General features: G+C 35.8%; 2 protein-coding genes across 2 annotated transcripts; both read left to right on the top strand.

Moving 5' to 3' along the window:
- The first annotated feature begins 32 nt into the window (after window positions 1–32).
- Window positions 33–6,662, top strand: rab25b (RAB25, member RAS oncogene family b). The gene is made up of 6 exons (XM_084089122.1): window positions 33–170; window positions 295–447; window positions 3,552–3,747; window positions 4,587–4,780; window positions 5,322–5,402; window positions 5,728–6,662. Exons 2-6 carry the CDS (start codon window positions 411–413, stop codon window positions 5,850–5,852), a joined length of 633 nt encoding a protein of 210 aa, XP_083945248.1. The 5' UTR covers window positions 33–170; window positions 295–410; the 3' UTR covers window positions 5,853–6,662.
- Window positions 6,663–8,713: 2,051 nt separating this feature from the next.
- rab11al (RAB11a, member RAS oncogene family, like) lies at window positions 8,714–17,686 on the top strand. The gene is made up of 5 exons (XM_084089120.1): window positions 8,714–9,127; window positions 11,767–11,962; window positions 13,044–13,237; window positions 13,995–14,075; window positions 15,168–17,686. Exons 1-5 carry the CDS (start codon window positions 9,088–9,090, stop codon window positions 15,305–15,307), a joined length of 651 nt encoding a protein of 216 aa, XP_083945246.1. The 5' UTR covers window positions 8,714–9,087; the 3' UTR covers window positions 15,308–17,686.
- The last annotated feature ends 56 nt before the right edge of the window (window positions 17,687–17,742 follow it).

The raw sequence follows: 17,742 nt of genomic DNA, 5'->3' as shown, positions 1-17,742 counted from the left end.
TGGGAGAGACTGCTTAAAAGAAATTGATTGGTTGTGGATGGTGTGTATGTCGTCTTTTCATTGGCTGAGCAGGTGCAGTATTGCACCCAGTTTCATGTGACTGCACCTGTTCTCGCCTTACCTGTTTGACCTGACTTGAGCGCAACTAAAGCCACGCCCACCTTCCCCAGGTACGGCACATCTCGTAGCGGAACTGCTAAATAACAGAGCTAGTTCCTTGTACAAACAAGTGAACTGGCCACCATAAACAGTGGGATTTCATTTATATTTAGTACTGTTTTTCTGCTCTTTTAGGTCTGTCTCTGAATCACAGAGCGGGAAAACTATCATTCTTGATTCTCCTTGGGATTTTGACTCATGCAGCATTAATCTAGATTAGTGAAGATAGATCTGCTTACAAGAGTGGCAATATGGGGTCTGATGAGGCCTACAACTTTGTTTTCAAAGGTAAGATTTGACACTTCTGTATAGTTACGGTGGCAATGCATGATAAACAGAATTTAATTTAAACTTAAACTGTCTTCCAGATGAAGTTTAATTAGTGTTATTATCACTATGCATTCATCTCACTGTTTTTGCAGTACTTGTAGAGAATGTCACTTACTTTGCACATTGTTATATTATACAAAAAAAAAGTTTTATCATTGGTTAGAAATACCTGAAATTGAATTCCTCCTTTAAGTAAAGCTCTGAGGGTTGGTTGAAATCTGATTTCCATGACAACAAGGGTTTGTTTACACAAGATTACTGAGGTCTGTTACTCAATATAGGAGGGGAAATAGTTGTAGCCTACCTGTTGAAGAAGCCCATTGTGAAACTGTGATCTGCACAAATGACACCAAACCACAGCGACTACTAATAATGACCTGCATTGTGTGTTGGTTTCATTTCGGGTTAAATTGAAACCGCAAGAACACAATGTACTTAAAGGAAACAATTTAAAAGAAGCAAAATCGTGATCATTTGAAGGGCCAGCTTTAGTATGTTTATCACCTGTCCTGATGGTTTAATCAAAAATGACATGAAAATATCACTTTCAATACACATAGTTGTGCATGAGTTAACTAATACGTAGGCTACTATAATATGCTTAAACCTTGTGTATTTCTCGTTTTATAACACTTTTTCATTTTTATGTCAATAATTGTCCCATTTCCTGACATAACATGATAAATTAATGTCATAATTGTCCTACATGGGTGGAGTGTTGACTTTACTTCTGACTCATTTGAGTCACTCTTGTTTGCACCTACAATTACCAGGGTTTTCATAAAGTGAAGTGTTAGACTGGGACTGACACACTGTTCATCCAGTGTGGGTTTGTTCTGGCAAAATAATACAAGATTAGATCTAATTCTGTCGCAAGTTTTAATGAACAACAAGCCTGGACGATTTCCTCATCAGGATGCCGATGTGTGATTGCATAAGATAAGACATTAAAGGCAGGGTAGGCGATTTGTTCCAGAAGCATTTTTTGTAATGCTGGATGAAAGTCTCTTCACACCCTGAAACTGATCATTAAGTTAAGTGGTCTAAATATATTTATATGTAAAAAAAATGGCGTCTGTGGAAGACGTAGGACCATAAAATGTCCGTCCAATCATTGAATTCGGGCTGAATACAATTATACGATATCTTACCTGCCTGTCAACGTATGTATTTTCATACCTCCGCACACCTGCTCGCGCAAGTCATCAGAGCATTTCATAAGTTAGACAGACGACCGCAACTGAAACTGCAGCCGCCTTTAACAATTCTTCCTGAACCAAAACAAGCGTATGCTGCGTTCACGCCATAACTACCGTAATTTGGAAGAGATGGAAACCTGTGACGTTATACTCGGAGCGGTTCGTCACTCGAATTTATGCGTTTCATTGACAACACTATCAACGCCGAAATGAATCTGCAGCAGTCATGTGCTACAGGTCAGTGCTTTTTAAGTTGTTTATGTTCATTATTATTGTAATGCTATGTGCTATGAGACATTTAACGCAGTCTCTCTTGGCGCTTTTGTTCGCTCCCTGCTGTACGCGTTCATGTGTTTGGAAAGAGGCTTGGCTTTGGAGAGGTTCTGAAGGGAGGGTGGGATCTTATGCTTTCAAAGCTAGCTCGCTATTGCTAGCCTCTCTGCAAATCGCCTATACCCTACCTTTAATGTTGCACTTTAAGAGAATTATAATTACATTGAAACATGACCTACTTGGAGTAAAATGGTGGAACATTGTAAAGATAAATAACCCCTGCTTTATTTTCTCACTCTGTAAATGGCTGAAATAAATTTATGACATTAGGGAGAAGTGGTGTTAGCGTTTCTCACTGGATAGAGATGCATTTATGCATTTGGCAGAAGCTTTTATCCAAAGCAACTTATCAGTTTGTGTGTTTTCTGGGACTTCAGTCCATGACATTTCACTCTAAGATAAGTAAAAATAGAGCCCAATAAACTGTGTTAATATGAAGGAATTTTCAATTGCACATTGCATTGTTCTTTAAGGTTAAAGGAAATGTCTGTAAACTTAATGAACAATGTCTTGGCAGAAAAATACCATGTGCCAATTCCATTTGTTTTCTTTCAGTGTGTTTCTGTGTGCATTTATCTGTATTTTACAATGGTTTCCCTGCATTTCTGTAGCTTAAACAGTAGAGTATGGGACTTGCAATGCCAAGGTCATGAGTTTGATTCCAAGACAATGCATTAATTAATAATCTTGAATTCAATGCAAGTCACTTTGGATAAAGGTGTCTGCCAAATACATTAATATAAATGTTTTGAATGTGGCTTATCCAATCAGAATTTAAAGTCAGAATCACTCCTTATTATCAAATAATTTCCCAATTTCTTAAATTCAAAAAAGTCCAAGACAACACGTTACATTTTGGGCAATTGCATCACGAGTCTGTAAATGGCTGGTCCTTTAATCCGCAACTAATCATCGATTTTACACAAACAGTGTTGCTAAAGAGTGTAGAAATGCTAGCAACCAAGACTTGGTGTCATGCTATATAGTGTCCTCTTGCCATAAGGCACTCATTGAACCCACCCATGAAAAATTTGCGATTAACACCATGATTGTTTTGCAGTGTTTACTGAGTTCACCAAGCAGTGTTTGTGTTTAGTGCAATGAGTGCCCTATGCCAAGAGGACACTATAAAGCCATGACACCAAGACTTGGTTGCTAGCATTTCTATACACTCTTAGAAGAAAAGGTTCTATATAGAATCTTAAAGGCTTCTGTCAAGCACTTCATAGAATCTTTTAGGGGTTCCCAATTTAATGGATTTAGTTTTAATTAATTAATTTTGTTTTAAATCATCTTATATTTTGGTTACATTTTATGAATTAAACAACTCGTAAACATGCTTTATCACTTGAAAAAAATTAAAATAATGCGTAAAATATGAAAGTATTTTGCAATCATTTAAGACCTTTCACCTTATATAGAACCGTTTTTGGCATAAAGGGTTCTTTAAAAGTAAATAAATAGAACCCTACTGAATTCCTTTTTCGAAGAGACTCTGTGACTCATATGCCCCTCCATGTTTTGTTGCAGTGGTTCTTATTGGAGAATCTGGTGTTGGCAAGAGCAACTTGCTGTCACGGTTCACCAAGAATGAATTTAGTCATGACAGCCGGACGACCATCGGAGTGGAGTTCAGCACAAGAACTGTGAAGCTAAATGGTCTCACCATCAAAGCTCAGATCTGGGACACTGCTGGACTGGAGCGGTACCGGGCCATCACTTCTGCGTGAGTTTTGCATGCAACATTTAAGGACCTTATAGTGCATTCACCAAAAATGGCAATTCTGACATCATTTACTCAACATCATGCCATGTTTTTCTTTCTTCTGTGGAACATAACACACTTAAAAAAAAAAATAAAATATGAAAGTTAATGTTGACCATAGCTGTGGAGCTCAAAAAAAGAATAAAAAGAAATTATTTTATGTTATTTAATTATAATATTTATGTTTATATATATTTATATATATTTATGCACTACCATTCGAAATTTTGGAGTTGGTAAGATTTTTTTTTTTTAAACAAGTCTCATATGCTTATTTATTTGATCAAAAATACAGTAAAAAACAAAACAAAAACATTATTACAATTTAAAATAACCTTTTTCTATTTTAATATAGAAAGCTGAATTTTCAGCATCATTACTCCAGTCTTCAGTGTCACATGATCCTTCAGAAATCATTCTAATATGCTGATTTGGTGCTCAAAAAACATTTCTGATTATTATCAATGTTGAAAACAGTTGTGCTGTTTAATATTTTTCTAGGAACCGTGATGCATTTTTTTCAGGATTTTTTGAGGAAAAGAAAGGAGATAGAAATCTTTTGTAACATTATAAAAGTCTTATAATGAATAAAACTAGAAGAAACTTTTGAAAGGTAGTGTATTTATTTGTAACAGCATATTTCACCACTTGTTGCTGTTCAATTAATTTCTCACTTGTCATTCTAAATCAAGTTCTGTCATTCTATATGACGTAATGTTTTATGACAGTGTTCTATTCATTCAGAAAAGGAAGTAAATCCAGTCACCTAACCTGATATGATCTGGCTTCCTATGCTTCAGATATTATCGAGGAGCAGTTGGAGCCCTTCTAATCTACGACATTTCAAAGCACTTGACGTATGAAAGTGCCGAGCGCTGGTTGAAGGAACTCTACGATCACGCAGATGCTCATATCGTAGTGATGCTTGTGGGCAATAAATCGGACCTGGCAGCAGTACGGTCGGTTCCAACAGAGGACGCAAAGGACTTTGCAGGTCATTTTTGAAGACTGCTTTATTTTATATATATATACAATTTTATACATGGATGAATTGGCACCTCTGAGTCCAGACCTTAAATTCATTGAAAGTCTTTGGGATGTGCTGGAGGAGATTTTACAATGCACCTCTTGGTGGAAATTAATTTGGTGATGTTATTTCCATCAAGAGGTGCATTAGTTTTTAGTCAAGATCTTGTATTCTATTCTTCATGCTCCATCCCAACCATTCTTTCACAATTTGAGCCTGATGAATTGTGACATTGTCATCCTGGAATATTGCCATTATGTGTCTTCCTACATGGTTGTTTAAGAAATGAAAAGCTACACACTCCATCAATTAGGGTTAGAAGAACTGTTGCCAAACATAATAATCACTGCAATGATGATCCAATCATAGACTCTTAAGCATTTGCTTATTTAATCCAGACAGCGACCTTTTTTTTTCTTTTTGAATGGGCAGTGTATATATGTATTCCAGCAACCACAAGTTTAATTTTATTAATATATTCTCATATTTTTTTTCTCTCTCATTTTAGAAAAGAATGGTCTTCTGTTTATGGAAACCTCAGCTTTGGAGTCAGTAAATGTTGAGGCAGCATTCAACACTGTGCTTTCAGGTACATCTACTGTGTATTCTGAACACATCAGACCTTATTTACATGTACTTTACATGTGTTCCTTGCCCTCTGGATTTATCCTCTTCAGCCAGGCTTGAAATAGGCCTGGTGTATGCATGTATACATTTGTATAGCGCTTTTCACAATACAGATTGTATCAAAGCAGCTTCACAGTATTAAATTAAAATAAAATAATACAACAAGGTTTGTTTCTAGTGGAATTTATTGATTGATAAAATAAAATTAAATATCCCCAAAATAATATTGTGTACACAAGCACTTGGCTTCATTATCATAATCATGTTGTCATTACTGTTTTTCTCAGAAATCCATAAAAAGGTGAGTAGCAAAGAAGTGACCCGAGGCTCTATCAATGCCGTGACGTTGTCCCAACCTAATGCTCCAGCAGACGACACACAGGAGAAGAAGGCCTGCTGCAAGAACATGTGAAAGAACCACATTCTGGATGTTCAGAAGGACTTCACAAGGGTCCTAATGGAGTTGTGAATCCTGCTTGTATACTGCAGTAGAGCTTTTATTAAGAAATAACCAGTATGGTAAAAAGCAAAAGGAAATCCATTTCATTGACTGACATAGCCATATTTGTATTCCTAAATATTAGGCATTTTAATATTTGTCAAGTTTTACAAGGATTCATGTAAATTTTACATCATATTAAAATGTTTTAATAAAAAATATTTTCCCTATATGTTTCCTCTTAGCATAGGATATTTTTGTTTGTATTATTTTAGAAATGTCAAGCCAAACTTTTTTTTAATTTATTTTTTTTTTTTACTTGCATTAAGCAGACGCTTTTATCCAAGGTGACTTACAAATGAGGTATACAACAAGCAGTTCATCCTACTCGACTTGTTGATATCAATACATGCTGGAGAAATAACTTTATCACTGTAGATTGAGGAAAGAACATATTTTTCCATCTCCAGTTTTTAATTTGATTAATTTAACACGCCTAATTTAAAAAAAAAACATAACTTATTTTCATTATTTAAGACTAAACAGCACTAAATCAATATTTTGTGCTATTAAAAAATATATTAAATGTGTATATAAGCAAAGTGCTGATTTTTATCTTCATTATTTGTAATGAATGCTCGACATTTCGGCATGTTATGTTGTCATTAACATTATGATAATATGATCACTGATGTTGGAGGTGTTATCAATTGCTGTTGTTGAAGCTAAAAAGAAAATATATCCAGTATGTAATTTTCCAATAATAATTAAAGCAGGGCTATGAAAGAAAAAGAAGTCTGAATTGTTTTTCCAATGAATTTCAAGTGCAGTTTTATATACAGTGCAATGCATAAGTGAATACACCCATGCTAAAGTTGACTAAAAAGAGGAATAAAAAATCATATTTTGGAAATTGAACTTAATGCCTTAATTAAAAAAATTAGGAAAAATACAACCTTTAAGGACACCAATTTTCTTTGTGAATGAATAATGTATCGTAAATAAATAAATGTTCTTCCTTAAAATACATGGTGCATAAGTGAGTACACCCCTATGTTAAATTCCCATAGAGGCAGGCAGATTTTTATTTTTAAGTATTTAAAAAAAAAAACATTTTAGGATACTATGCATCCTGATAAAGTTCCCTTGGCCTTTGGAATTAAAATAGCCCCACATCATCACATAGCCTTCACCATACCTAGAGATTGGCATGGGGTACTTTCCATAAGATCATCTCTCAATGCAAATCAAACTAGCTTTTAGGCTAACTGAAATAAAATCATGCCAATCTCTAGGTATGGTGAAGGCTATGTGATGATGTGGGGCTATTTTAATTCCAAAGGCCAAGGGAACTTTATCAGGATGCATAGTATCCTAAAAAAAATTAAAAAAAAATACTTAAAAATAAAAATCTGCCTGCCTCTATGGGAATTTAACATAGGGGTGTACTCACTTATGCACCATGTATTTTAAGGAAGAACATTTATTTATTTACGATACATTATTCATTCACAAAGAAAATTGGTGTCCTTAAAGGTTGGATTTTTCCTCATTTTTTAAATTAAGGCATTAAGTTCAATTTCCAAAATATGATTTTTTATTCCTCTTTTTAGTCAACTTTAGCATGGGTGTATTCACTTATGCATTGCACTGTATATATAGGGTATGTCGGGGTAAGATGCCCCCTCCCCCCACCTTAATTTTTTTCTCCTGAATATAGATGAGATCTCAGATGTCAACATTTGTGAGATTAAGTCAAGCAAAAGAGTTTTGAGATTAATTTATCTAATTTTGTGTCTTTGGAAAATAGTGATCTATGACACTGTAAGTGGCATGTTGTGACTAGTGTTTTTATTTATAAATGTAATAATTATTGCAATTAATGGGGTTATTATTCGGTATTCCATGAATTAGATCTACATTTCAGTCATCTTCGCTTTCATTAAAACCTATAGGTTAGTTGAGTAAAATGATTCAATTGTCATTCATAGTGTTGCTATTATGACATCTTCAATTACAATATGGGAAATTAAATGTGTAAATATTCATATGCCTATAAGTCATAGAATAATTTTATCTTTCAAATGAATCTCTTTTACTTGGATTATGATTTGTCTGGCATTGGTTGTTCAATTATTCAACTAAATTGTCAAAATAAAATTTTAAATAGAAGTTGATTTAGTATTTTACATTAATGACACTTTAAAATATATAAATATTAATAAGAATTGTATCAAAAGTAATTTATACATTCTGTAAAGATTTAGCCGGGGGGTAGCCTATACCGGGGGTAAGATGGCCTCTTTGAATAATTTTACATTTTGTTCTATAACAACTAAATTAGCAAATGTTTCTATTTATTTCCTATAGGCTACTAACACATGCATCATGCACAAGCTAAACAATTTCATAAATGAATAGGAAATTAAAGGGCATTCTCTGTTCAGTCACTGAATGGCGCAGCCCTGCCTCCTCATTGCTCCTACGTGGCATTTTCAGGCCCAATCATCCTCTGTAAAGCATGAGTGAAGTCACGCTGTGGAATGTGGAAGAACTCATCTTACACACACCTGTAACGCTTTCTTTTAAGCCGTTTTTCTACTGTATTGACAGGCTACCTTGTGTTTTATTATACCGTATGTTTTTATTTAAAGATGTGTATTTATTGTATTTGAATTTATCATACGTTGTGTTTTCCTGACAACTATAAAAGACACACCTGTGACGTTACACACCTGTGCGGAAGCCCCGTCAAACATTTCATTGGGTGACAGAGGCACACTCCTGTGATAGAAAGCGTTTCTGGCCAATCAGATCGCCGGAAAGGCGGGGCTACATCTCAGCACGGTGACGTAAGTGTGTGCCTTAAGATGAGACAGCAGGGCGAAACTTGGTTGACGTAGCACAGCAACATCGTATCAAAGTGTAATTTAGACTAATCAGGGATCTGTTTTACTTGACGATTACATTATAAATAACTGTCGACAAAAGGAGATATATGATATTATTTTGTTTTTGATTCTGACTGTTTGTAACGTATGAAGTGCGCGCGTAATGAAGTGCTCGTGATCAGCTGATGCGTCTCATAAACAAAGTTTTTTTGGCCTTGTAATAAATATAAGAGCACCTTGTGGTTCTCCAGAAGAGCATAACGTCTTAATATTTGAAAACACGGAGTTCTTATTAAGCCGGTAAGAAGATTAAAGTCATGACGGGTAGAGAGGACGAGTATGACTATCTCTTTAAAGGTGAGTAGGCTACCACGTTACTACACTTCCAGAACAGCTGACTTTCAGATGAGCTCCTGCATGTCTCTGTTTTGTTATAGGAAGTCTGTTTTTTTCTATTCTAAAACACAGTTTAGCATATTCAACATGTGGTTTGCAACTTGTCAACTTGTTTCAAGCTGGTCCAAGTAGGTCAATGGCTCGTAGACCACCTTGGACTAGCATAAAAAACACCTGGTCGTACCAGCTTAAGGTATGACTGGTTTGTGGGACATGGTGGCAGGTCAAGCAGCTAATGTTCATCTTACAGCAGGGAGAAGCAAGTTACCTGTTCCACTACCATGTTAATATGGATTTTCATGGCAAATACTTAAAAAGGCATAAATGTATACATTTGAATCATTTCTAAGTGTCGTTTTTTGCTTGATTATATAATAGCCTACACCACATGATTGGCTTTTCTTAATGTGTAATAATTCAATATAGATACAGATTTTATGATATGGAAACGGACAATTTGAACATTTAATGCATTTGTCATATGGAAAAGGAAAAAAACATTTTGTCTTTTGTGTGTAAAACTGATTTTGAGGTTTCATTCAATAGTGTGAGCAGTATAAGCACAGTTAAACTGGTAAGACCTGTATAAATCAGGTCTTTCTCAGGATGGGTTTGCATTCAGGAGGTTTTTTAAAACTCATCATATCTTACCCATTTGATTCCTAATACAGGGAAAACGATCTGGAAGATTAGGCCATCCATTTGTCTTGTTTAAGAAGTTTTCCATACAGTGATTGAATAATCCAAATACTAATGATATTGACCTCTTTAACTTCTGTGGTGATTTTGTCCTTGGATTTGACACTTCCATTAATCATAGTTCTGCCCTCGACCTCCATGTGTGTTTAAGATGTCCGTGCACCTTTGGCTGTTTGATCATGAATCAATCAGTGCTGTTCAATCGCCACTCTGCTCTTTAAACATGCTCTTCCACTAGTTTCAAAACGAGCAAAGTCTTTGTCAAAGTGCATTCCTGTGTGTTTAACTCAGACCATTATCATTAGAACAAATATAGCTGAGACGCGTGTTGGTGGATTTTATTCTTTCATGTCAATAAGTTGACAGCATTAGCCAAGATGGGTTTAGATTTAGGTGAAATGAAAATGAAAATTGTCATTATTTAATCACCTTCATGTCATATTCTGGTCTTGTGATGTTATACAATAACTTTGTGTGATGAACAGACTGAAATGCAAGTTGTTATTCTCTAATAGGCCTTGCATACGCTGAAGCTTTGAAATCTTATTGACTTCCACGTTCAGATGTAAATATTCGAAATTCTTGAAGGCAAAACCGATTGGTTCTCACATGTCCAAACTGAACGTCACGTGATAGTTTGAATATACAGATTTGAGAATAAGATTTATTATTAGAGTTTTATTGATTAGAGAGTGTGTGTGTGTCATTTTTCATTTATGTTGCCAGTCTCTTTATATGAAAAATAAGATTAACCCCCGGTTTCACAGACAAGGCTTAAGCTAGTCTCAGGCTAAAATGCATGTTTGAGTTGTTTTAACTGAAAGCATCTTGCACTGACATGTTTTAAAATATGTCAGTGCCATTGTTTTGTCTCAAGATGCACACCAGTAATGTTTTTTTCTAAAAGCTACTTAAATGTCCTAATTGAACTGAGGCCTAATCCTGGCTTAATCTAAGCCCTGTCTGTGAAACCAGGCCTATGATTAACTTTTTGTGTTCTACTGACAAGTTTGGAAGGACATGAGGGTTGGTAAATACATTTAAGTTCAGAAACCTCAGGCACAAATTATAAACTAATGTTCAAAAGTTGGGGGTCCGGACAATTTTTAAATGTTTTTGAAAGAAGTCTCTTATGCTCTCCAAGGCTGCACAAAATAATAACAAAATTGTCAAATATGATTACAATTTAAAATAACTCTTTTCTATTTTAATATATTTGAAACCGTAATTTATTCCTGTGATGTCAGCTGAATTTTCAGCATCATTACTCCAGTCTTCAGAGTCACATGATCCTTCAGAAATCATTCTAATACACTGATTTGCTGCTCAAGAAACATTTATTATCTTTATAAATGTTGAGAACAGTCGTGCTGCTTCATAATTTATGTGGAAACGGTAACATGTTTTTTTTCCAGGATTCATTAATGAATAGAAAGTTCAGAAGCAAAGCATTTATTCTATGTAATGCAACATTGCTAAATAAAAGTATTAGTTTCTTTTAAAAAATCTTACTGGCCCCAAACTACCTGAACAGTAGTGTAACTGTAAGTATAATTTCTCAATAATATCTGTTCCATTTTTGCCTCTATCTGCGGAGGAGAGACGTTCCCAGTATTTCATAAGTCTGCCTGTGTGGGTGAAGAAGGGAGTTGCTCATTGGTCTTGCCCTTTTCACTCATTGTTAAAAGCTTTGTGGAAACACACCCTCTGTGTGAAACATTCGACTCTAATTGCTATTGTGCGGTGGAGTCATGGCGGTTTTAGCCCGCGCACAAATGGAATCAGCTTGAAAGAGCTCCCATAGAGTCATGTGTGTCTCCTGGGTCAATAGCACACATATATAAAAGCACCATGAAGTTGAGCCAGTTGATCTCACGCACCGGTGTCCTTGTCATCCGCAGTGGTTCTGATTGGCGACTCTGGTGTGGGCAAGAGTAACCTGCTCTCTCGCTTCACCCGCAATGAGTTCAACCTGGAGAGCAAGAGCACCATCGGGGTGGAGTTTGCCACACGCAGTATCCATGTGGAGGGCAAGACCGTCAAGGCCCAGATCTGGGACACAGCTGGACAGGAGAGATACAGGGCCATCACGTCAGCGTAAGTGTCTTCATAAAATCAAGACATCAGCTAATTTATGTCCTTTTTTGTACACACACACACACACACACACACACACACACCACACAAACACCACACACACACACACACACACATATATGTGTGTGTATATTACCTGAGAAATCCAGTTACACCTCAATGCAGTACACAAGATCCAGGGTGCGGAGTTGGATCCAGATGTAAGGGGTGGAGATTGGTAGGTTTAGGGGTGGGTTTAGGGATCAGGGGGTGGAGATGGGTAGGTTTAGGTATATGTAAGGTGGGAAGATTTGGATCTGGATCCAACTCCTCCCCCTGGATTTCATGTTCTGCAGTGAGGACCATCTCGAGAAATCACACCTAACAAAAATCTGTGGGAATGCGTGTGCTGAAACTTAAAAATTTGATATAACATTTGAAAAGTATACACAAATAGAGACAAAAAGCATAATTTAAAGGCCATGTTATTACAAGTTTTTATGATTCTTACCCATTTTTGTGGCACTTTAAAGATATATCTATAAAGATACAATGTTATGTCCCATTTGGCATCCTTGATGTCAAATTCTTGAATCATTTTAATTGACTCTGATTTTAAACAAAAGAGTTCCGTTTGTAGGCATTTCAGTTAAAAAGAAAAGCTATAAATATATACTTGACTTTTCAGGGCCTACCATGTCCATCTTATTTTTCAGAATAGAAGCTATTTTCTGTGTATGTGCAAGTGCAGTAAACGGTAAAACCATTTAAAATAATATGATAACAAATGCCACCTTGCAGAATGTTTTTGCACAGCTAACATAACTGAAAGCGACTGACGCCAGAAGCCTTGCACATTCAAGTAAAAAATGACCCACTCTTATGTTTTTACCATAAAGTAAATAATGGGATGCCATAGATAGACTCCCAAGTGCTAAGGGGCAGTTAAATGAGCTTGATGTACATTCAGATAAGATGAAGACTCTAATAACAGTAATAATCACATGAACATACTTCTTGGTAACCACACTATTATTGAGCACTTTAGGTTGTGGAATAAATTGTGTATATTTTAAAACCTTTTAAATGTGTGTATTCAAAGGTATTACAGAGGTGCCGTAGGAGCCCTGCTGGTGTATGACATCGCCAAGCATCTGACCTATGAAAACGCTGAGCGCTGGCTGAAGGAGCTGCAGGATCATGCTGACAGCAATATTGTCATCATGTTAGTAGGGAACAAAAGCGACTTGCGCCATCTGAGGGCTGTTCCTATGGATGAAGCCAAGGCGTTTGCAGGTTAGTGCTGGGGACGATAGTTTAAACTAATTCTCATGCTACTCATTATTAAGAGTTTCAGTTGAGTCATTTTCTGGCAAATCAAATGTATAATTGATTAAGTTACACCTAAATACAGTTATAATAAAACTACACCCAAGATACATAGTAATGAGTGGTTGCCTTCAGTTAAACATTTCAATATATAAAAGACCTAATATGTCACGTAGGGACAGAGACTTGTACACTACTGTTCAGTAGGTTGGGGTCAGTAAGAGTTTTTGACCGTGAAGACAAAAGTGTGACAGTAAATACACAAGATTATTTTAAAATAAATTCTAGCTGTTCTTTTAAAATTTCTATCCTGTAAAAAAATCGGTTTCCACAAAAATATGAGGCGCACAACTATTTTCAACTTGAATAATAAGAAGAAATGTTTCTTGAGCAAAACAGTATATTAGAATGATTTCTGAAGGATCATGTGACACTGAAGACACAGGTGTTGTTATATTTACTTCATATATTTTCAAATACTAATTGAATTTAACCCATGACATTGGTGTTGCTAGTGTCATGCTCTTAACCTATTAACCTTTTTATCTGTTATCTCAAGTACTGAATTTTAGAAATGATTGTTAAATATTGCATGCTACGTGTTTATCTCAGAATTAGGGTTTGCTAGCTGGTGTATGTTCTGTCTAGATATTTATACCATTTTTCTTTGATAATGTTTTTGAGAAGTGCTCTGTTGAATTGTGTGTGTGTGTGTGTTTTACAGAGAAGCATGGACTTTCTTTCCTGGAGACCTCAGCGCTGGACTCTTCTAATGTTGAACTTGCCTTTCAGACCATTCTTACAGGTCAGTCCTGAGCAAATCATCTAAAGCGTGAATCTCATTAAAGCTGCCATGTTTCGTGAAGAAGATTCTCATTACTGTAATGAGAAAAAGAAAAGAAAAGTAGTACTTAAATAGAAGCAGTTTATGCATAGTTTTTTGTGCTGCCTTTTAATTTATGCTGATTTAAAAACAAAAAATAAGTTGCAGTAATTTTTACTGTATAACAGAATTTTTCAAAGTAACACTATGAATAATGAGCATTAAAAACGCTCAGAAGTGAAACATTTAGATGCATTGCCATAATGAGAATTTGGGGGGCATTTTCAAATGACGTTTATTATTATTATTATTATTATTATTATTATTATTATTTTAGGGTGAAATGTGACCTAGGATATATTGTTATTACTATGTGAAAAAATCAAATTCTCGTTGTAGTACAGAAATGAAAATCATCCAGAAAAGCTTTCATTTAAAAATAATAAAGCATAATAAATACAATTGGCTACTTTAAAAATGTCATTTATGTTTTAAAAAATATCCTTATTTTGTCACATTACATTAATGAGAATTTGGGGTTGAGGAAATCTGCTTAGTTAAAAATTTCATGCTTGGTCATGAAATGTATTTTAAAAAAAATAGTATAACAAAATTGTATTAAAAAAACAGGAAACATTTTTCTTTAAATACAAAAAGTGTGAAAAGGTATATATGTGACATTTGCCAGTTTTTGTAAGGTTCAATCAGATGTAGTATGCAATCCAAAACCAGAGTGCTTGTCTGTTATTAATGATCGCCTCTAGATGGCAGCAAACTCCAGGTCACAGAAATACTCAGCTATTCCTGTGAATGAGTGAAACTGTGTTTTGAGTTTTAAAGTTTGACCTCACAGAAATACTGGTTTGCTTTTTTGCAGTTTTTCTTTTGTTTCTTTTTTAATTAGTTTTGTTTGGCCTGGGAAGTACCTCTATTCAACCGCACAGTGTTTCACAGTTACATTGTTCATTTCTAATGAACCACAGCTGAATTTGTTCCACTGTCAATAACATACTTTGTTAGATCACTTTTATCAGGTAACTCTCCGTAACGGCGTTACGACTCTCTCTCACACAGAAATCTACCGTATCGTGTCCCAGAGGCAGATGTCAGGGCGTGGTGAAGACAGCTTCTCCCCCAGCTCCAAAGTGGTTCCCATTACTGTACAGCCTACACAGAATTCTGGCAAGCAGGGCGCCTGCTGTCAGAATAACTGAGCTGCTACAGCGCCGCCATGGGATCCGGGGAAAATCGGCAACTTTTGTTGGGCTGGGCTGCGAGGTTGACCGTGACCGTCCGACTGCGTTGTATTCCCTGCGCGTGGTGTGGTTAATGTATGTAACGGACTTACTTGGTTATGCCCAGAATCAGTGAGTAATAATCTTCAAAATTGGACAATAAGAGATGTTGAAATTCAATGGATCAAGCATTTTCTCAGAACTAAGAGGCCATGCTTCTTGTTTCAGACTAATTAGAAATGAGCAGGTAGCTGGGGCGCTCAGACGTGGCTGCTCTTCTTTTTTTTCCGCTCTTTTTGTCACTTACAAACAATAGGGATTCACTAGTGAAATTATATATTTTCTCCTTTAGTGTGCCACCGCAGATGTAGTCTGACAACTTTTTCATGCATCAAATTCACACTAGTCATCATAGCGCCTGTTCGGTCAATTCTTACACGGGCGCCGCTGTAACGGCTCTTTTGTATTTATTGAATGCAAATATGATCTTGTTTTACTGTGGTATTTTTGCTTTCTTTTGTCATGCTTCTGTGAATGTATTTTTTTTTTTTTTTTTCTATCACTATATTATTGATCAGAATTTCTCAAGGGTTTCTCCTTCTAGTCATGGCACTCATTTGTACAAGTGCTGGGAGTGTTTTCTGTGGATCAGAGTACTGTTAATAGGTTAAGCTAATCGACAGATGTACGTGCTGTGGTGTTTGAGGATAAGAGTGTCGTCTATTCAGATTCAGGGTTGGGAATTGTTATCTGGTTTTTTAAAAACAAAACTTACCAAATTATATGTCTGTTATTAATTTTTGAATGTATGCATTCTGTTGCATCAGCATAATGAAATATGCATAAAATATACAATATATGCATCAGAGCTGCATTAAACTTGTCCTATGGCATTGCAATCATTATGCATCTTATTTCTTGTCAGCTGTGCATTAAAATCAGCAGTAAACTTTGATTTTTGTTTCCCGCTTTAAAAACAAGTTTGGAGACTCACTTTTTGTGATATATATTTCTAATGTGAAGCCCCCTCCCCCCCAACAAAAAATATAATATATTATAATAAATTTTATTACTGTTCTGATGAAATTCTCATAATTTCACAACAGATTTGTTACGAGGGTAAAGAATGTAATATAAATTTTCCAAACATTTAAAAAAGAACCAGAATCATGAGGAAGCGTTCATCTATAAATTAAAACAAAAACATTTGATTTTGTGTGAACCATTCCTTTAAATACCTACGATTCCCATCCCTACTCAAAGTACAGATGCGGGTCAGACGTTTTTTCTGCTTTATATGTTTTTGTTGCACTTTCTGTGGCTCAGTGCACACTTGCATGATTATTTTTGCTTTAAGCTGGCTTCTGGGTGTTGTCTTTGACTAATAGTCTTTTTTTTTTTTTCTGCTTGGAAAACGAGTGGCAGGTGGGATTCGGTTCTCTGAGAGGTGCTTCTATCATTGGGTACATTGACCATATTATATTGCAAGGCAGAGGAACTGATGGCTTGTGATGTATTGCTGAGTTTTTCTTACTGGAAGCGAATTCCTCTCTGGCCACCCTTGTTATCTGCTACATGTAACCCGAAGAGCAGCAGGTCTCTTGAGATCTCACTCGCTGTCCCAGCTTTTCTGTCTTCTATGCTTTTGGTGTGGTTTTATCTTTGCGTACGTTTGCTGTGGCGTTTGCTCAGGATGGGCCTGTCTGGGTCGTGCTTTTGGCTTTTTTTTTTTTATAGTAGTGTTGTAATTTGTTCAAATACACGACACAAGGTGCTTCCCTGAATGCCTTGCCTGAAAGATTAATGCTAATGCCATCAATCTGTTATGCTGAATATCAGCCGTTTAGCCGGAGACGTTGATAATTACTGCTTTGGGAAGATTTTGTCATCGTGCCTGTTCTTTTCCCAGTGGGACTCCTGAACAAAGGCTCTGAATACGGCAAATACATTTATACATTTTCAATGAACATGGATGTTTATCAGCTGTTGGTTTTTTTTTTTAACTTGGGTTTACATAGACACTCGGAAGCTTGTGTAATTTTTAAGGGTTCCCACATCTTTTGACCAGTGACTTCCATATGACCTTTCCGGTCGTTCTTGAATACTGGATAAGTGAAATCATGGTATAGAGAGATTGCACTCGCAACAAGCAATTTCTAGTTGATGAAATATTTATGAGCTTTTTTGAAATGTTATTAATTTCCACGACTTTTCCAGGCCATTTTAAAATTCCCTGATACTTCCACATATTTCCATGAATGTGGGAACCCATGAACACTTCTGTTTTTGAAATATTTGGTGATTTTTCTGTATACGTTAATGACATTTATGAATAAAATCAGTTTTGTTTCAAATCATCAGGTGTGAGACCAACAAAATTCAGGGTAGCAGTGACCGATTATTCAGTTTGTTTT

This window comes from Abramis brama (genome assembly GCF_963993115.1).
Source record: "Abramis brama genome assembly, chromosome: 17".
NCBI classification, from domain to species: Eukaryota; Metazoa; Chordata; class Actinopteri; order Cypriniformes; family Leuciscidae; genus Abramis; species Abramis brama.
This window is presented reverse-complemented; position numbering and strand designations above follow the sequence as displayed.

Bases quoted from the DNA above. Each gene is read 5' to 3' on its own strand.
- rab25b (XM_084089122.1), top strand. From the start codon at position 411: ATGGGGTCTGATGAGGCCTACAACTTTGTTTTCAAAG. The intron at 448-3,551 runs GTAAGATTTGAC...GTTTTGTTGCAG, and splicing joins CTACAACTTTGTTTTCAAAG to TGGTTCTTATTGGAGAATCT. The intron at 4,781-5,321 runs GTCATTTTTGAA...CTCTCATTTTAG, and splicing joins GGACGCAAAGGACTTTGCAG to AAAAGAATGGTCTTCTGTTT.
- rab11al (XM_084089120.1), top strand. From the start codon at position 9,088: ATGACGGGTAGAGAGGACGAGTATGACTATCTCTTTAAAG. The intron at 11,963-13,043 runs GTAAGTGTCTTC...GTGTATTCAAAG, and splicing joins TACAGGGCCATCACGTCAGC to GTATTACAGAGGTGCCGTAG. The intron at 13,238-13,994 runs GTTAGTGCTGGG...TGTGTTTTACAG, and splicing joins TGAAGCCAAGGCGTTTGCAG to AGAAGCATGGACTTTCTTTC.